Below are 21,657 nucleotides of genomic sequence, written 5' to 3'. Positions count from 1 at the left end.
TCACAAGATAAACACTAAATTAAATAGTTCGATAAAGACCATATGTCCATATAATGATTATTTTAAGGTCAACCACTCTAATTTATGTTTTCCTGAATAAATCATAAAAAAGAAGGATTTTCTTTGCACCAGATGTTCATTCATTACAAAGTAAAACAGTGTGGGCAGGGAATATGACAAATTGACCATGGCATGGTCACACAAGAGAATCATTCACCTGGACATAAAGTAACTTGATACCGAAAGCTTCTACATACACTTTGGAGATGGAATCATTCACAACTCAATGGCCTGAGAAGTCTTTAAAGAGAATCAGTGCTCGAAAATGAGACACCACCAGCACTGCTAAAACCTAAAATTATTTTCTTGTGAATCTTCAGTCATTTATTTTATGTGGCTTTCACTGATTTTGAAACAATCTCTACTTCAGTATTTTTTTGCCTTTATTTTAATAGTGAGCAGAGAGAAAAATAAATAAAAGTAAAATGTTTTTCACATTGCAGCATTTTCATAGTGAATTGAGAAGCAGATTTAGTTATTAGCCATAAAAAAAAAAAAAAAAAAAACACTTAAATGAGAGATTTATATCAAAAGCATACCAAATTAATTCTAAATTTTCTAAGCAAAGGAAAAAAATTACAAATTTACTCCAGTTTTACCATTACAACTCATGGGAATTAAATTCTTAAGAACATGAGCTGGCAATGTGCCCAGGTGGCTAAAAGGCCAAGGCATCCTGGCTTGTATCAGGAATAGTGTAGCCAGTAGAACCAGGGAGGTGATCATCCCCCTGTACTTGGCTCTGGTGAGGCCGCACCTCGAGTACTGTGTTCAGCTTTGGGCCCCTCACTACAGGAAGGACATCGAGGCCCTGGAGTGTGTCCAGAGAAGGGCAACAAAGCTGGTGAAGGGCCTGGAACACAAGTCTTATGAGGAGAGGCTGAGGGAACTCGGGTTGTTTAGTCTGGAGAAGAGGAGGCTCGGAGGAGACCTTATTGCTCTCTACAACCACCTGAAAGGAAGGTGTGGAGAGTTGGGTGTCGGCCTCTTCTCACAGATAATTAGTGATGGGACTAGCGGGAATGGCCTCAAGCTGCACCAGGGGAGGTGCAGTTTGGGAATTAGCAGACATTTCTTCTCAGAAAGAGCAATCAGGCATTGGAACGGGTTGCCCTGGGAAGTGGTGCCATCACCATCCCTGGGGGTGTTTAAGGAAAGGTTGGACGTGGTGCTTAGGGACATGGCTTAGTGGGAGACATTGGTGGTAGGGGGATGGTTGGACCAGATGATATTTAAGGTCTTTTCCAACCTTAATGATTCTATGATTCCCAAAGTAATACACTAGTGACTTGAGTTTAAAGCTTGCTATTGACTTTTCAAATGGAGAACTTTGAATTGCTCTTTTACTTAGGGAATTCTCTAGCTGTGGATAAGCAATGCCATGACTGCAGCTTGGCTCTACGTATGCTAGTTCAAGCAAACTAATAAGCATAGGGTCATCTTAGTTCTGGAAACAGATGTCTAATCTGGATTTTATCTTTAAATTATTCCAACTTCTTTTCCTCCAACCTCATAACAGTGAAGAGCTGAGACAAGGTCAAATACAAACTTTAGTCAAACATTTCTCACGTAAGTTTTGACTATATAAAGACTAACCCCCTCAGCAATCTCTGTAAACAGACTTTTGACACTAATCAAAACAAAAACAAACAAACAAAAACAAACAAACAAACAAACAAAAAACACATCATTATTCTAAAGGATACATCTAAATGCAAACTACAAAAATCAGAAGAGAAGTGCAACTGGTTAAATTGTTCAGAAAATCCATATAGGCACAGAGTAAACATCCGTGAATGAAAACTAAATAATAAGTTCAGGATATTTGTGAACACCAAAAGAGAATTTCAGCTATGGACAGTTGCAATTTTTCCATTATGCTCAGTTAGATTTTTATAAATTTTTAAAAGTAATTTCAAAGACATAGGAAAGAATCAAATTTTCACAGTGGGATTTCAAAATCCAGATTGTCTTCCCCTGGAATTTTTATTCAGAACAGTCTGCATCCTATACAGTGCATTCCAAAGTGCACTCCAAGATGACCCAAGGACAAAAATCTGTGATGAACTTTCTTAACAAGCACGGAAATCTACTCCATCCCCTCTTCAATTTCAGGACTATTTTCATTTAAAAAATCTTTGAAAGATACAAGAAAGACGGGACATGCAAAGCCTTTGCTTTTACTGCTATGCAATAAAAGCATAATGAGCTGATCATTTAGGGCCTGATAGAAGCTCACCAAAGTCAATACAATCCTTTCTGTTGATTTCAATGGCGTTTATACCAGGCCCTTAAATAGACTGTCAAAACCATCTGAATGAGTGATTTTGGCTTAGTATCACCACACACCCCCAGTTTCACTGAATGGTATTTATTGGTGATTTAGCAAATGTGTTTATACATGACATAGCAGAAAACAGAAAGTTCAGAAATAGCACTTTGTCAGTCAAAATCACTTGCCTGGTGTTATAAAGTTAACGCTATTAAGCACTGGCTGCTAGCTCAAGCCAGTTAAATGCTGTTGCAAATGAAAGATGAAGCATTGCATGAAGCCATGCTAAAATGGATAGAAGGATGGTTACTTACCAACGGGGCGAGCTGTTGACATTACAATGGTGTAGTGAGAACATAAAAAAGAAATTAAAAAGAAAAGAGTATCTGTCAGAATGCATGACGTGTAATGTTACGTTCAACTATGGATACTACCATGATTGCTAACCCCTCAAATGATAGTCTAAGTAAAATATTTACTGCTATTACTGTTTAGTCACACATTACTATTATCACATTTATTTGAGCATAGCATCTGAACAAGTTGACTGGAATCATTCTCTGAGAAGCATTTTTATTATCTTCACATGCCACATCAAGTATCACTGTTAGTGCCTGATAAAAGAAAAATTGCTTGCATTAGCACAAACTTTTAGATCTTGATGAACACATCAATTTAAGCTACACTACCAAATGTCATGCCAGTAGATGCAAGGCATTTGATTTTTAAGTTGAATACCAATTGAATGTTAAACATGGCCAGTCAGTACAGCAGTAGGGGCTACAAAAAGACCAGGACAGTTTTTCTCATTCAATAACAGGCATGAAAGCTTACAACACATTGCTTTTTCCTCACTGACAGGGCTGATGAAAATATAACAAATAGGCTGAAATGGCCGCAGGGATTTCAACCCAGAATCTCCCAAATTACTGTTTAGATAACTTCTACTTCCTAAAAAAAAAAAAATGCTGCTGAATGATCGACAGGTTAATACAGTTTTGGACTGATACAGAGATTGAAAGCTGTTGCTGCAACAAGTGATTTCTTGATTATAGCAACAGCTCTTATATAGTTGTGTTGGGAAAGAAGGCTGACAGTCCCTCTGCTAATAAAATGAAGATATCCCCTTTCAGAACAGCTAAAAAGTTGGACATAAAATTGACTCATAGTTGCATCTGGTTAGGTGAAACTTCCCATATTTTAACAACAGAAATGGTCACACACTTTGGAACAATTTATTTTTTTTTTAATAAATTAACCAGCTCTATGACATTATGTGCAGACTAGGGCCAAAGAGAAGACATGCATATCCTTGTGTAGCATGCGAGTGCCATCCTAGTTCTCAGCCTTTCTATGGCTTTATTCTTATTTTGTCAGATCCACTTTATGTAACCATTTCAAGCCTGCTGCCATTTCTCACTCATCATCTATTTTAAGACTTTCTGGCTTTTAATATTATGACATTTTTCTTTTCCAACTGAAAGATAAGGAATGAGTGATGCACATCTTTCCAAGACAGGGCCATGAACACTGAGTCACACAATTCAAATTCTATTATCATTTACAACAGCATGATGTGAACTCCCCATATACATCTGCAACCCCTTCTTTGAGAAGATGGAGCCATGAATAAGGGAGCTATGGATTATGCTATTGCTGCCACATTTGTAGTTGTAACTATGGACACTTGCAAGGACCAAGGCACTCGCAAAGTAAATTTTGATGTGCTAAATGCATTTCTTCCCTACATGATGGGTGATTATGCTAAAACTGGTAAAAGTTTAAGAAGTCAGAATTAAATCTTCCTTTAATTAAAAGGAATATCATTCATGGTCCCTTTAAAGTCAACAGGAGTTTGCCTAGTCCTTTGTTTCCAAAAAATACAAAGTAATAAACTTCTCCACTGAATGTCTGAGCTTTTCTCATTTGCTGTTGTCTTGAACATTTAACATGCTTATAATATCATGACGTCCTTTGTGTTGGATAAACACTATGTATGTGACTGTAAATGGCCATCCCAGGGGAGAGTAGTACCCAGGATAATGAAAGTCTACTTTTACTGTAGGAAATTGATTAAATTATATATTTATTTGTTTTTATTTGTTTGTTTTGTTTTTCCACCTTAATTTGATCAGATTCCAGCTTCAGTAATTTCAAAGGATTTTTTGCTTGGTTCTTGTTACTGTTCATATCACGAGATAGGTAGCAAAAATAAAAAGCTTTATTTTTTTAAAAAAAAGCTTTTTAAAAAGCTTTATTAAAAAAAAAAAAAAAAGAAAAAAAAAAGAAAAAAAAAAAGCTTTATTTTTTTTTAAAAAAAAAAGCTTTTTAAAAAGCTCTAGTAACACATACAGTGGACACAGTTCCAGGAGTGTTTAAAGGCTACTAAACTGGTTGCCAGATATACTGGAAATCATGATCCTGCCTGTGACAAAGTAATGGAGTTAGAGCATTTCTGAGAGTTCTGTGTAGTGACTATTTTTCGCACGTTACAAATTGGAAGAATAATCTCTTACATGCACATGCAGCAGGTAAATCTACTTCTTCAGATTAAAACAGGGAGGTCTGCATCACCATGTATTATCTAAAGCGAACACTAAGGTAATATTTTAGCAGGTAATATCTTGGTATCACAATACTTTCTTTTCTTTGTTATATACTAATATCTCCCCCTCTACAAAGCCACTCGGTGCTTTTTTGCCCTTTGAATTCAGCAAATTAAACTGAACTGTGTCCATGCATTAAATGGATGGAAATGGAAGCTGGCCTCTTGGGTCAGTTGACTCCAGTTCTAATAAAGCAATCCATTGAGACTTTGAACATTTGATTTAATGTGTATGAAAAGAGGAGCACAGATAAAGCTAAAAATGTTTTTATTAACCTTTCACAGCTCTACTGAAAACCGTCAGCATGCACCACTAAACTGTGAAATAGTATCTGCATGATATCCATTGTGCCAAATTGCTGCTTATCTTTTGGAATGAAATAATAACTACTGTATCCTATTTACTCATATGGAAATATTAGCCCACAAACTTTTTCGCTCCCCATAATCTTTAGCATGTCTATATCTACTGTCACAAAAGACATTTTGGCAAGTCATTACTCTACTGGTTTTAAAACCTCCTTCCCACATCAAAAAGCACCAGATAAAAAATGTATGGATACTGGAGACCAGGAATATTTAAAGAGAGAATATGTCAGTTGTTACTTTGTAACACTTACAAAAATTAATTAAGATTTTCTTTTTCTTTTGACTTGGCTTTATCTTACAGATAAAGAGTAATGACAGAGAGTTTAATTACAGCAGAGATAATTGTATAATAATACTATCTGCATTATTTTTGGCAGAGATAAACATAGGTGCTACATTTCTTATATTTATTAGGGAAAGGAACCCTAATAATAATAGCCTAAACCGATGGCTCACATATTAAAGTGTATGTCCACGGTTACATAGTGCTTGCTTATGAATGTATATGCATTGTGCATCTATTCTTCGATAAAAGAAATAATATTGGAACAGATCATTAACTGCAGCAAAATCCTGTCCTACAGGATATAACTACAATTTAGCCTGAGATACCAACAGGACCAGGATTTCAGCTCTGTTGCAAATCAGTGCAGCACCCACAACTGCAAAGGATGTGCGAAACCCAAACAAAAGCCCTGTAAGGATGTGGCCCATTATGACAGAAAGAAATTGATCCATACAGGTCACAGGCCCTCTCTCCACAGGAACACTCACCTCGCACAGTAAGGGTAGCAGAGGCTTCCACTTTTCCGACTCGATTCTCTGCAATGCATGTGTAGGTTCCTTCATCTGTGCTCATAGCCTTCTTAATGCGCAGAGTATAGTCATCTTTGATGTCATACCTGTGTTACAAAAAAAAAAAAAAAAAGAATGAAAACGTATTCTGTAGCCAACAGAAATGAACAAAAACTCTCACCTGGAATATGCCAGTCTGAATCTATCTTGGATCCAACTTCCCAACTTTGGAAGATAAATTATTATCTAGCATTAGATAATTCCACCAAGCATTAATCTTCATGACATTTTTATTGCACTCTGCATTAGTTAGAAACTTTACATAAAATTAGTATTGCTATGTTCACTCAGTATTAGGGCTTTATTAATAATATCTTTCACTTTGTCCTTGATCTAGAGCAATATGATAAAATTAAGCTATCAGACATCAGTTTTCAATACATGACAGCTCAGGTTTATCATGCCTATATGAGTGAGCTACATGTTTTACCTTTGGTTGATTTGGAATTTTTCCTTTACAGTTTTTCTCTAGAGCAGCAACCCCTTAGGCATACTGGTAGGATCTGACACTATAATATTATAAACAATAAAAATATATTTAAGCTCTAGAATGTGACATTTATTGAAGAGGCACATTAAAGAAGATTTATCAATTTCACAGAAATGCTACAGAGTGATTCATTTAGTGGACTATAACATTTTCTCTTCCTTAAAATAAATTCAAAACATTTCAATTATGCTTTGTCCATTTCTTTGTTTCTACTGTTGTAAAAATTCTAAAACTATGAGGATATATAAAATTTGAAATAATACAAAACACTTCAGCAGGCAGTGAACATTCATTCAGAAGAGTAACTCAGTCAAGAAAAATAGGAAAATATTCACAGTTAAATTGTTATCAGCCGGCAGAAGTTTAACAAACTATTTTAGGCTCTGATGCAAAACTCGTTAAAGTCAACTGAAGACTTTAATTTGTAAGAAATTTCTTTGGCTCCTGAATCGGGAAAACATCATAGGTACTCAGCATGGATATTTTACTCTTGAAATACTCTCTTGTAAAATTATTCTCAATGATATTTTTTCTATACATAAGCTCCTGATACCTTAATTAAGTCACCTTGAACCAAGAGTTAGCTTCAGATTCTCATGCATTAAATAGCAAAAGAGGCACATGAGACTAAAGAAAGATCTAGACCTCATGAGATGTCAGTACTCTAATGGTATAGATGCTCACTAACTTTAGAAAAACTAATTTACCTTCTCTTTGTTATATAGCAAAGACCCCGCAAGCTTGTTCAGAGAACGTGTTGAAATGATAAAGAAGAGCACACTTATATGTTTTGATGAGTAAGAATTTAATGCTATTACATACAGAAATGTTGTGAGGCTCCGTCTATGAGTATTGTTTAAATGTTTTGGGAACATCAAATATATACATTACATGCATTGCTATTGGCTCCTTTATTATAGATCTGTAGCGAGGGTACTGTACTAACAGACTTAAAAGCATCTTAACTCAAAGGATCATATATGTTGAAACGTTTAAAGTTCCGTTATGTCTAAGTAAAGCCCACAACATTAATTACAGTATTACTAGTAAAGTAATTCCAAGAATAAAGACAAATCAAGACATCTTTTTACACTCATCACAACACAATTCAGCTTCATTCTATATTCACTAGGTCTATTCATTAGCAAAAAATGAATTAAAGAAGACCAAATTGTGGCTAACTGTTCCGTCAGAGAAAAACATAAACACAGATCATATCCATTTCATTAGGAGTTACACTTAATTGTATGTAAATGTTGCTAGTCAGATTTAACTGATAAGAGATATACAAAGGGGAAAAATAACTAGGTGCCATGGCATTCTACTGAATTTTTTAGGGACCATTTTTGCTAGTGTAATACCATTGAGGGGCAAAAATAGTTATGATAACAGAGAGCTTTATACACGTTTTCTGGATCAGTACAGAGCTATTGCAAATATACATTCCAAAACCATATGCAGCTGAGGCACATTTCTTCTCAACTGTTCACAGATTAGGTAGTTTTGCATGCTGTGCTGCACTAGTCAATGGCAAAGAGAATCAATTTTTCCATAATAGAGAAAAGGCAAATGGTCTCCCTTAAAAATCTCAAGAATATGACAACAGTATCCCAAAACAATGGAGTGGTTATTTGTCTTTGGCGACCACAGAGTTACAGACAAAAGAAAACACTCATTTTCTTGACACAAGGCCAGCACTAGGGGGACCGAAAACATGAAGTTGTATTCGGCTCCTGTAAGATGATAAAACTAAGATAAGCTGTAATGTAAATATGGGTTGGATACAGGAATCACGATTATAAAGCTGGGGAAAAATTAGCCACTTATTTTGTTACGCTGACTTTTTTTTTTTTTTTTTGAAGATAAATACCATCCCTGTGGTTGACTTACCGCTGCTGAGATAAAACCAGACAGGCAGCAGGGCTGGATCTGACTGGCTGGCTGCTCAAAATGGGATGCAGGCAGCCTGGGACAGGGCCCTACAGTCTGCTGTGGGCTGCAGCTGACTCGCTCTTCATCTCACTGGTGTGCTGATGCCGGCATGCCAGCCAGCTGCCTTGGAGGCTTCAGCAGTCTTTATGCTTGCACCTGCCAATCATGCAAATTGTGCAAAGGCTGCTGGGGGAAAGAGCCAGCTGCATGGCATGCCAGGACGCAGAGTGAGAGCACAGCCATAATCTCCCACTTGGGTCAAGAAATGGAGGAAGGAGTAAACATGTCACTGTCATGGCCTAGTTACCAATCACTTCAAGGAGTGGCCCAGCTCTCCCTGTCTGTTTCTCCAACAAGGACATGCTGGGTTTTTGGACCACCCTGGCAGAACATGCTGTCTAGCATATATAGATGGACCCATGGGATGTTATAACCATCTGCTGTCCTGAAGTATTGATATGCTGCCCCTCAGTCATCTGTTCCACCTACTCTGTCCCCAGAAGTCACCATGGTTCAGTGAAGAGCTTTGACAGGCAGGAAGGAGAAAGGAAGAAAACTGGTTTTCAGCTTTAGCTGATCCACAGCAGCACAAGGAACTTGTGTGAGAAAGGGACTGTAAAGCAAGTTGTGAAGGCTGAATGTGCTTGTATCCTTTCAGTTTCTCAAGCAACGGCCTGTGAAGTCTTGAATAGTGCCTGGTGACCTCTTGATCCAAGAGCTTCATATGCCCGCAACAAGTTTCCTCCTGGGTTTCTGGAGAAGATCACTCTCACCTGGATCACTTCCAAGCTGACACTTGGGAACCAGGCTCAGGGCCTCTCTGACTGCCAATACCAGTCACAGACAGAGGCTGATGATGGAGTGGCAGAAAACCAGGCTGTACTGGTTACGCAGGTCCTTAACTTTGCTGGTGTGCTAAGAAGGCATTGCCTTCAAAATACGTGCAGCATCAAGAAACACCTTCCAACGTATTACCCAAATATTGCTGACTCCTAGCCAAGTAATGCCAACTTTCAACACAAAATGTAGGGTGTCAGACATGGGCTTCATATGTTTATGGCCATCTAATTGGTTATGAATACTTCCCTTTGTTAAACATTTGGAGGTGCTTACCCTTTCAGTTTAGCTTAAACTTCAGCCATCTGACTAAGCTGGAAGAGGTCTTTTAAACAGTTAGTCAGCTTGTGTGGGGATAAAACCCAGCCACTTTTGGGCATCGTGTTACATAACTTGTGTTGTACTTGTCCTAGCTCCAGTAGGTCTGTCTTTAATTACCCAAGAAAGAAGGGAGGCAGGGGACTGCGAAGGAAGAGGCAAACAGAAACAACAAGCAGATGAGGAAACACTGCTGGTGAGGAAATTCTAATAGAAATTGGGTGATTTTGAGTGAAATCTGGCAGTCTCTGGCACATATGAATGCACTCATTGTTGCTAGTTTTGATTAATGACAGTTGTACAATAGTGTGCTGACAGACACTGCCATACAGACACTTTTTTTTTTTTTTTTTTTTTTTTTTTTTTTTTTTTTTTAATATGAAACACTGCTGAAAATGCAACCCAATCAGATTTGGCCCCTGAACAACATGTGCTATCATCACTGTACCGTGAATTGAGATTGATTGGTAACCAGCTGTGACAAAGTGGGAAAAAGGGCCTTGTCTTTTTCAAGAAAAGAAAAGAAAAATAAAATATCCTGAATCGTGTCAAAACCATTACCATCTGCTCAACCAAATAACAAATAAAACAAAACACATTAACTATTTTTAAGTATCACAAATTAATGTACTACGGTTAGATTCATGCATTGGCTTAAGTATCTAAGAATAATCTTGAATTATATTGTTTTTGTTGCAGTTAGCAGTTCTTGATTTTTTTTCTTTTCTTTTCCTTTTTTTTTTTTCCTCCCACCCTCTCACCCCCCCATATTCAAAAGTGTATCTGTCCCTATTCAGCCACCAATCTTCCATGGTTATTAAATAAAAAAAAATGAGAGAGAGAAACAGAGAGAATAAGAAAATTTACTGAAGTTGGAGAGATTTAGTGGTATGTTTGCTGCATTTAATATACATTCTGCTACTTCATAGAATAACCCTTAGATACCCAGATTTTCAAAAATGTGCATGCAGCTATGCATAAAAATATGTTTCTTTGTCTTTCGTATGCACAGGTAGAGCAGCTGCGTCTGCATCTGCAGTCATTACATTCCTAGATATCCAAGTAGGTCTAACTAGTGAGGATGCAGATGCTTCAACTGTGCATTTTAAAGTTGTAACAATGCATTACATGTTCACTAAATTCAACAAAACCAACTCAAAAAGATGTCCTTCCTGCTAAAGGGAAATTGCAAAACTCACATCTTAATTGCTGTAAACTCATGATGTTGGCATCAAAAAATTACATCAATTCATACCAGGCACCTATTTTCTTTTCAATATTACTCTACTGTAAATATATATATATATATAAACGTGATATGTAGGTTTTGTAGGCTTTCCATTTATTGTTTATTTCTTATAGAAAGGGCACAAAAATTACTTTGCTCTGTTTTCTTTTGCCTGTTTGCCAGGCAATTTTGCAACACATGCACACAAAGCTTGAAGATTACTCACAACATCAATGATTAGGGAGCCCAAATAAAGAGATGCTACCAGCCAATAAACAGAGTAAACAGGAGGTAGTTAAGGAGGCTTAAGCTTCTGTCTCCACTTCTCTTTTGTGGTGCTAGCACTTCACTTCCCAGCATAGTGCCACAGCTTTCCACTGGCTCCTGGACTGTCCGTGCCAGTGCCAGTTGGAAGGAGCCAGAGGGAAACTGCAGTGAAGATGGAAGCATGGAAGCGTGAGTCCCTTACCTGCTTCGACCTTGTGTGGTCCAGGAGCAGAAAGGAGATCCGCCACTCCCACCAGGGATGTATCCACCCCTACTACCAGCTCCCTTACACAAACTGTTTCTTTTTCACTTACAGCCCATGCACAACCCTATGTGAGTGACAGAGGGAAAGATAAGTATGTCTCTCCTTTTCGTTCCCTAGAAAACCCTAATTAGTGATAGAGAGTGCAAGAATGCATAGATTTGTGTGTACTGGAGTCTCAAATTGTTCTCTTGTATGCCTGCAATCAAGGCTGCTTCTTGCTGGGTGGCTCTAAGATGCAGCTGAAGGCTACAATAAACTGTCCTACCAGGGAGCTATCTCCAGAGTGAGGGACAAGGCAGCTGTCACTCACAGGCACATGTGCAAATCCCCATTTATTCCTTGCCTATGCCATTCATACCAGAGAAAGGTACAATGCAATGCAACGTCACCTGGAATTTCTTAGTGTGAGGTGTGTATACAAGTAGTTATGGAAAATGGTTTACTGGCCTTACGTCAACAAGCCAGAAAAAGAGCTAAGTTATACAGGTTACTGTACACTATTTATTCTTAAAATATACTGACAGCAGGTTCTGCTTTAGTCCAAAATCTTTTATGGGTTGTTACCAACAGATTCTTTATAATTTTTTATGCTTGACACTCTCAATTGCAATAATACAGAACAGAGAACCATACTGCGATATGCCTTAAGCGAAGATACTCGACAAAATGGCCTAAATCTCATAAAAGATGTATGCAACGGTTACAGTAACTGTGCCAACATTGTGAAACCATTCCCATGACAGGAAAATCATGTTTTCCAACTTCTCTGGAAGCATTAGACTATGCAGCACTGCTCTTACAAACACACATATATGAGTGCACATAGCTAGTACTTCTAAAAATCAGCTGCCGTGAGCTCTGAAAAGACCCAAGAAAGAAAAAATGGGACGTCTTTTTCATTCCCATTAAAATAATTTGAAAACGTAGAAACATAGAAGTTCAGAATAAAACGTATGTTTTGTTCTGAAGATGTTTCTCAGTAAACACTATGAAAACTGATAGAGGCTCTTTTCTGCCTTTACATCTCTGCTTGCACAGAGAATTACCACATGTTAATTATCCAAAATGGGCTTCTGATTTGATTTGAGTTCCAGACAGATCTCCACATTTCAAACACTGGAAACTCAGTGCAAGTATGAGCTAAGAGACCATGTAATAACTTGGCATGGAGGCCTATCCTTCTGTCACCAGAAGTAGTCCTTTACCTCACATATGAGACGCATTTGTCAGGCACTTGGGGAGATTTGTATTATTAATGCCTATATCATAAATTTATCTATCAGAAAAACACTCTTGATTCACAGGGTTATCTGGTCAGCACATCATTGACATTAATTTTAAGGAAATTAGTTTTATGGAAAAACAGTATTTTGTTTTTCCTTAAGATAAGGACTGTGTTCCAGTCATTGCAAGTATCCTTTTGTCTATTTCTATTATTTAAAAAAAAAAAAAAAAAGGAAAGGATACTGTAAGGACTGGGACACTGTAAGAAGATCTGAGCCAAACTGACATTTTGCTCTCACTAAATATGGTTATCTGATTTTGTTATTTTTACTTTTTAATATGAGTACATAGATTACAAGTAGTTTGAAACAACCAGTTTGTGTTGGCCTGTTATTAGTTGCCTTAAGCATGATGAATGATTATGGTAAACTTGTCAGAGAACTAACTGAAATATTTTTAATCTGTATTTTGAATTAGTAACCAACCATGAAGTGGTAAAGATGAAGTCATGTTAATGCTTTAATGAAAGTGCCTTCTACATTACAGTTGAGCCAGAAAACATATTCTTAAAAAGCATGTTTTTGCTAATGTAGGACTTAACAACAGCAATTGTTCTTAAAGATAAAACTTTAATCTTTCATTGTTTTCACTGCCAGTTTTTTGTTTTGTTTTGGTTTGGTTTTAACTGAGATGATGACTTTTGTACCCCATTCAGGGATAAAATGTACATAAAGCAGAAGAAATCTCTCTGAGCCAACCATTCCAATGGCATCAACAATGCTGTGGTCACAGCTCTTGAATCTTATTCTCACTTGAGCATAACTACCAGCTTGCCTTTCCTGAATGTTTCACAGAAAAACTGCACGGCTAACTATCTTTACTTTTTCATTCTGTAATTTTAATAGTCAATGAACTGATTATTTGAGTGAAATTCTACACCAAGTTTTCTTGGGTCTCCTTCTGCAAGAGCATTTATTTCCCGCAATCTTTCATGACTGGAAAATTCTGAGAAATCCATGTTTGAGGCTACTATTGCTGGTATTAAATTTCCCTTCAGAACTCTGCTAGTGACTCCATTAATTTTCAGACGTAACAATTTTAGGACATTAGACAACAGGGAATAAAAACTAAACAATCCTCTTGTGGCAATCCTATTTTAGATGCACTGCCAGTGATCACTTTGCACATCACCAGTGGCTCATACAGCATAAAGAGAAAACACATAGGCAGGACTGGTAGTTGACACGTTCCTTTAAGGCTGTTGTCCATGGAGTTGTAAAGCTATTTTCCCAACCTTGACCCTTGTGTAAGCAACTGGAGACTGTTTTCATGCATCTGCAAACAGACTGCCTGAAACAATAGCTCTTCTTCAGCTCTGTGGTGAGACCTGACACTTAACATGAAGCCAATTTAAATGTCAGTGCTATTAACCATTTCTCTGCTGTTCAGTCCAGCACAGACACACATCAAACACTTCTGCTCACAGCATTTAATATTTCATGCAAACTGAACAGTGGATAGCTACTGGGTTCGATGACAGACTTCTGGGGATGGGATGATTCATCTACAGGGTGTTATTCAATACCATGCCTTGAGGGACTTTAATAATAATTATTATTATAACTTTAATAATTTAATAGTCAAAAAACAATCTGATTTACACTTTCACTTGGCCATGTATTCCTCCAAAAACCATAAGGAATATTTTTCCACTTGCAGATTGGGAAGGAGTCGCTGATGAGTAAAATACCTACCAGAGAACAGGATTGGTTATCAAACCAAAAGAACCAACAGTAGGGTACATCAACTTGATGCTACCTACATACAGAAAACTAAAGCAACCCCTGCTTCCCTTTTACTGCTCATCATCTCTCTCTCTCTAAATGATACCTCTGGCTTTACAGAAGTTTCCACAAATGGTTCAATATAACAACTAAAACCACACTTTCATTGCATGCTGCTGAAATCTGCCTGTTCCAGTAGGCTATGTGGACTCTCTACAAGTTGTATTACAGCTTGCCCTGTGCTGTATTAAGCCCAAGATAACAACGTCCTCTGTGAACCACCTCTACTCCCTTCAGATGTATGTAAGAATACAAATAACGTATTAAACCTCTTTCTTTCACTGTCTCCTTTCAACAAGCTATTAAGAACAGCCAATCTTCGCCCCTATACTCCTCATGAAGGGAGTTAATCTCTCCTTGATGCCTAGCTTCGGAAACAAAAGATGGACATGCAAATCATACTGGATCTACCCAGAGGTAATGAATAGTACACATAATATAGCTAATATGAAAAACATCTTTTTTTTTTTCCTGACCCTTTATTTAAAACTGTTAATTGTTATTAATTGCAATAGAAATTTGCTGATGTAACCAAAGATTATATCCATTACGGTACTAAAACACACTCTTTAATTAATTTTCAATACACATTAGACTGAATTTTGTTACATTCTGCATGGAGATTAACTCAACCAAAGCACACAGTGCTGTGGTGTTATTAACTCATATTTCATTGAAAGGTCATTCTCCCCTTGGTTGTGTCTAGAGGAGGCTGTAGTTAAATACCTCACTATCCCATCCACAGAATATAAATAGAATTATGTAGAACTGCGTTTACACACAGAACCCATAGTTCCATCGTTTCTTAAAAATTACCATTTCTCTGGCTTACCTTATCTTGAGATCATGAAGAAACACAAATGCAGAACACCTCTAGCAATCATGCCCTTTCTGGATATTCCCTTAAAAATCTAACTTTTCTGAATTGATGGGGTAAGTTTTGCTGTAAATAGCATTTAAATTTGTTTTAAAGATTTGTACCTGGGAAGACTATGACATTTTTAAAATTTCATCTCTCACCCCTAGGTTCAAGCCCACAAGAATTCATGGAGGAAAGCACAGAAATGACAGCACTTTTTGAAAACGCATGCCTATCAGAAGCGACAGACAGAATTTCTGAGCAGCCTATATGTGTGCAAGTATTCCTCAGGCACAAGAGGCTTGTTTTAAAAACACAGCAAGACTAACTTACCTACAAAGACTTTTGATGGAGCTAACACATATAAGTTAAGTCTAAATACACAACTGTAGTTAAGGTTAAGCATTAGGGCCTGTCACAGCAATTAAAGTGCTCAGCAAATAATGGCAATCCTTTTCTGCACTTAAATATATGTATAATTTTCAAAACCAAAAAAGTGCATTTTCCCAAATTATTTTAAGGAACATTCTTAATTTTTAGTGAGTAAGGAAGCTTACTGTGCTGTTCATGATTTTCACTACTGTGTATCACTGCTCTGTCTCATTTAATAACCTGCAATCTTGTAACACTTAGCAATACACTCTGTGTAAACTACACACCGTTTTCCTTCTGAAGTATCACTCTTGATTTTTCTGCCTACACTCTCCCGCTGTGTGGGCGGCACATAAAACAAATACCTCTTCCTGCTGGTGCAGTTGCCACTTTTCATTTCTAATATAATTTTCATCTAATCAGACAATGCCTGTAAATGCAACTTACAATAGCAGGTTGTAATTTCATTAAAGATGTATTTACTGAGCTAAGCCAGCTGTTCTGGGCTGGAATGCATAAAAAGACCCAAGTGATTGCTCAGTCATTTTTAAGGCAACTGAAAAATACATTTGCTGAGCTAACCTCACTCTCCTAAAGAGCTGGCACTGCTAGCTTCTTCTGTGCAAAAGGTTTAAACAGTTATTATCGTGCGTCACAAATTTTAACTTGTAATTGAAAATCTCCCAACTTCTTCTTCTTCAAAAAAAAAAAAAAAAGGAAAGAAAAAATAAAATATCCGTATTACTTGCTATGTAATTACAGACTATGCAGCTGCTCTCTTCGGCTCTGCTAGAAAATTTAAAGGCATGAAACACTGTACAAACTTTATTCAAATTTTATTAAATTGCTAGTCATAGATATGCCACTCTCACATTGGAGCCTCTCAAATAATATCAGTTTCTTCCTGTTACCAGGACTAAAAAACAGATGGATCAAGAGTTGATTGAGGCCATATTGAGTTCCTCACAACACAGGAGACCATCAGACTCTTAGCAGGAAAGTATAATTTCTATTTCTGCCAAGCAGACATCAAAGGAAAGCTACCTGAACATGTGGTTGGAAAAAGACTTCAATGTGTAAAAATGATTTTTCTTTATTTCTAAGTATTTCCTGATTTTTCTGCATAGCCACAATTGCCTGAGTTGCTTTAGTACATTTTTTTTTGCCATTTCCTTGTGTCACTTATAATGAAAAGAAACTCTATTCATGAAGTAGCGAACTTAGTATTTCAGCCAAAGGCACAAGACTGGTGACCCCACAATATCCTGTTCACCTCCAGTAGTTTGACATGAGTCATACATGATTAACTATTCCCCTAGCTTTTGTGCACTGTGGAAGCTGTGGTGTGATGTTGAATTTTTTGAGTAATTAAAATAAAATATACACCATGTGCCTCTATCCTTGATTCACAATGCATTTTGGTCTTGGATCACTGATTCAAAATGGACAGCTTCTAGAAAAAAGCTTTACATAGCCCAGATTTCACAATGTACTTTGGTTTTGCCTGTTGGTGCAGTATCAGCATTTTCTATAGCATGCTTTTCATTTGCTGGGATTGGTTTAGGGCCTAAAAAGAATTTTCAAATCTGAAGAATCACATTAATTCATTATTAAACCTATATATATATATATATATATATATATATATATATATTATATATTATATATTATATATTATATATATATATATATATTTCATAGCTTATATATATATATAAGCTATGAAAGCACTTATGCATAATTCACAACAGTTTCCACCTGGTGGAAACAGTGCTCCTTCTATTGCTTTCTTAATTCCTGCCCAAAGATATAAAAAAAAGCTTCATGATTTATACAGAAGTCTCTGAAATGTCAAGTTCAGGTCTACAGGAATTTGGAAAAGTTACATCCTTTGAATGTTAGCAAGACCTTTTTTCACGGGCATTTTGACAATGTGCACTATAAGAGCAACCTAAGTTCTTAAATTCAAAATATAGACTGTTGTAGTAGTTTTAGATCATTAATTCAAAACAGCAAAAATGTGGACTGAAGACTTTCACATGCAAAATAAACTTCTGCCCATCTGTTCTCACTTTTAAAGCATGATTGTTCCTAAATTTCTGGGTAATTATAAGGACAATTAAACAAAATAGCCACATTAAGACTTTTTATTATTTTCATATTTTCAAACACTTATTTTTTTAGAAGTCTTTCCTCCCCCCCCCCCCCCATTCTAACTGCAACTGGTAATGTTTACAGTTCATCAGGGACTTTTATAATTAAAACTATAATAGCCTGAAATTATTTTCCAATTATTACTCAACACACCAATTGGTGGAGCAATACTGTTTATATTTGTCACCAGAAATTACTGTGATTACTTTTCTCTTTGCTTTCACATGTAAAAAAGCTAAAAGAAAGTAAGATGGAAAAACAGAGAAGGATTTCTGAAAGACTATGGATCTAGTATCAGTCATTCTGGCATTCACCAGAAGCAAATTACAGAAACAAAATGCATGCAAAAAATGATAATTTAGTTTATCCCACTTCACTATCACTGGCCTAGACATTTTTGAAAGTTGAACTAACAACAGAAAAATTCAATAATTTGCAATACTTGTTGAAACAGGTACCTACTATAATCACTTTGTAAACTAGGGATGTGGCCTAAAGGAAATTATTGGAAAACAACAACAACAAAATACAGACAGATGTGCAAAGAACATCATTAGCTGTGGAAACAGGAAATTGGCACTGAAAGCTATAAGACAAATAGCTGTACAGATCTGCTCAGAAAAAGGGATTTATTTACGCAGAAAGAATAACAAAGGGTATTCCTTAAGGATTTCATAATCCACTGTAGATGTTAAAATGCTTAAAATACAGGAGTTCTGGAGATGAAAGCTACTTTCTATTTTAACCTCAAAAAAAAAAAAATCTTGTATTTCTTCAAGAAGGAAAAAATAGGAATACTTTTCTCAGTTTATAAAATGGTCACATTTTCATTTTTCTCTTCCATTCATTCAAACTACACCCAGGTAAAGTTCTTTGCTTGCATTAAAAAAAAAAAAAAAAAAAAAAAAAAAAATCAAGAAAAACAATACCTTTTCTTTCACATATCCCAAGTTTACCCTCCTTCATTAAACAACATGGTTTGGAAATCTCCACTCTTTGAATACTTAGGATTCTGCTTACATATACTCTTATGCAATATGATATATTTTGAAAAATAAAACATACAGTCCTGATCACCGGAGGTATTTGCTTTTAAAGTACAGATATTGGACTCGACTAGATGATCACAACCCATATTGTTCAGGTCATGGTGGTAACCTTCAGCAGCAGCACTGCCACAGCAGCAGTGGCAATCCTCTACCACCCGAGGTGGTCTTCAGCATGGGACCCCTCAACTTTGCCCGTTCCTCACTGTGATGTTCTGAGAAGCCAATATAACTTAAGACATACCCTCCATTTCTATCTTAAGATGCCAAACCACAGTAAATTAAATGTGTAAATGCAGTGTAAAAACACTGCTGAACACTGTGAATAGTTTCTGAGCCTGAAGTTGAGTATCATCAGAGTGTATCTGATGAACCTGCCCTTTGCTTAGTTAAAAGCATAGTAAACTCTCCCATTTCCTGTTACATTTCTTCTTTCCTAGAAAGACATCATGAATGAAGAGAAGCTACCTCAAAACACACAGTACTTAAGTTTTTCCACAATAAAATAGATAAAAAAGGAATATAAAGCCATTTAAAAAAAAAAAAAAAAAAAAACTAACGCAATGTGCAAGCTTATCAAAGGCACTGTCAATTCATCAGTTCTGCCTACGCGACCTAGAAGACATGATTTAAACAACAGAAGCAGCACAATAGTTGGACTAAATCACAGCAGCAAAATGCATTTACTATGGGATACTTTGCAATGCATAGTTAAATAGCAAGGAAAAATTCATCTTGCCATCCAAAAGACTGCTCTTCAAAATAATATTCTACACATTTCATACGTACATATCTACCTAAATAATTAGGTAAAAAAAAACTATGTCAAATTTAATTTAAGTTGCAAGGAGAGATTATTTTAAAATGTATGTACATTTATATGTATCTCTTCTGTTAAAACAGAAATGTTTTTGTCTTTTTCTAGAATATACATCATTACATTAATACATACACTAATATATTCAATTATATAATTGCATATTCACTTAAGACATCTTATAGAGTTGAGGATGTGGAATCTAAAACAGGTATTCTCCAATTTGATTTTTTTTTTTTTTATTTTATTAAAGATTTAGATGTTGAGAAACAAGTGACGTTAACCTTAGACATAATGATGACTGCACACTGCGTGATTCCAAGGAATTTTGCCATCATTTCTCATGAATTTGTATGTGACACTAAATGCCATATTTAGCAACTGGATGAAGACTGCCAGACAACAGTCTTACCACATTTTACCATGTTGGGGTGAAAACGTAAGACAGGCTGTGATTAAGAAAGAAGGCCACAACGTCTAACTTGTTTTACTTAGGCCCAGTCTAGTAGTGTGTTCACAGCACACTTAATATACTCTGACAGCATCAAGCTAGTCACACAAACAACATTGCAGTTGCTCTTTTTTTTTTTTTTTTTTTTGTGATCATGATTGGAGAAGCAGAAATAATATTGGCAACCAGCCTACACAGGATAAATGCAGTGTTTAAAGCACTTGTTTGAAGAAGAAAATATCTAAATGTTCTCCTTTTCTTCAAATTATATCTGCCACATCCAAGGAAACAACACTGATGGAAAACAACAATCAAGCACAGTGGGAAAAAAGCAGCACTCTTCACATCTTCTCTTTAATTTAAAAACACTGTGCAAACAATGAATCAGGAGTCACAGGGTCAAAAGAGAAGACAGGTTATGGAGACTTGGATTCTCATTCCTGTTCCCAATCCTATTTCTGTTTTAAGATATTTTAATCTAAAAATGGTTTAGCATCAAACATAGGAAGAGTTCTGGAAAGCAAGGACCAAACTCTGTTCTGCTAGCTGAAAGGAGCCAAGGTAATTTAATATTGTTTTATAGGACACACTCTCATACCCTGATCACTCTGGAACTTGTTCCAGATTAAATGAATCTTTCTTGAACACAAATGCCCTGTTCCAGATTTCATCTTTATTTTCTGTTTCTGATAGTTTATTTCTTTTGCTTTTTCCAGAGGAAGATTTCTTTCTGAGACCCAACTGACATTAGCAAAGGAGCCAAAAAAGCCCTGCCTCCAACCCACCCCGTAAATGTGACAGAAGCTCTGGGGTCTCCAGCCAAACTTTCTCTCTTTCGGTATCACCACACACTGAAGGCTATTACCACTGGTACAGTCCCTAAAACATCTTTATTTTTCTCCAGCAATGCAGTGAATTGAATCTGTTGACATCTACACATCAATTTTCTTCCTCTCACAGGAATCCACAAGCTGGACAGCCCAGCTGAGTGGATTTCCCTACTCAGCTGGCTCTGGAACACAGTTTGTATTGCCAAAGACCAGAAACACAGGAAATAAATCTAGCTGGGAGTGGTTCCAGGGTCATTCAACAGCGGCAATTTGAAAGCACTGGGAACACGAACGCTACTCTCACCTTCCTCTTGGCGGGTCTGCGTCATCTTTCTTCCAGCGGACAGTCGGCTGTGGGTCCCCCTGCACCTGGCACCGGAAATCCACGGCCTCCTCCTCCAGCACCACTTGGTTAATCGGCCGCCTGAGAAACGTGGGCCGCTCTAGAAAAGAGACATCAGAATTCCTCAGTGAGTCGCAGGGCTGACATGAAAACTTTTGACTTCTCAGCATCTTTTTCTTTACCAACTCACGGAAGGCGGAAAGGAGGGCTGAGCTCCGT

General features: G+C 36.8%; 1 protein-coding gene across 1 annotated transcript in view; it reads right to left on the bottom strand.

Moving 5' to 3' along the window:
- ROBO2 (roundabout guidance receptor 2) overlaps window positions 1–21,657 on the bottom strand; it is a 465,479-nt gene that overhangs the window by 116,983 nt on the left and 326,839 nt on the right. Inside the window, exons 5-6 of the mRNA XM_082784840.1 lie at window positions 21,400–21,538; window positions 6,069–6,208 (exon numbers count right to left, since the gene is read on the bottom strand). Of these exons, the coding sequence (XP_082640966.1) occupies window positions 6,069–6,208; window positions 21,400–21,538 (279 nt within the window). The remainder of the gene's footprint in view (window positions 1–6,068; window positions 6,209–21,399; window positions 21,539–21,657) is intronic.

The sequence above is a fragment of the Aythya marila genome (genome assembly GCF_965140915.1).
Source record: "Aythya marila genome assembly, chromosome: 1".
In the NCBI taxonomy this organism is placed as follows: domain Eukaryota; kingdom Metazoa; phylum Chordata; class Aves; order Anseriformes; family Anatidae; genus Aythya; species Aythya marila.
Note: the sequence above shows the minus strand (reverse complement) of the source record. Positions and strands in the feature narration are given on the sequence as shown.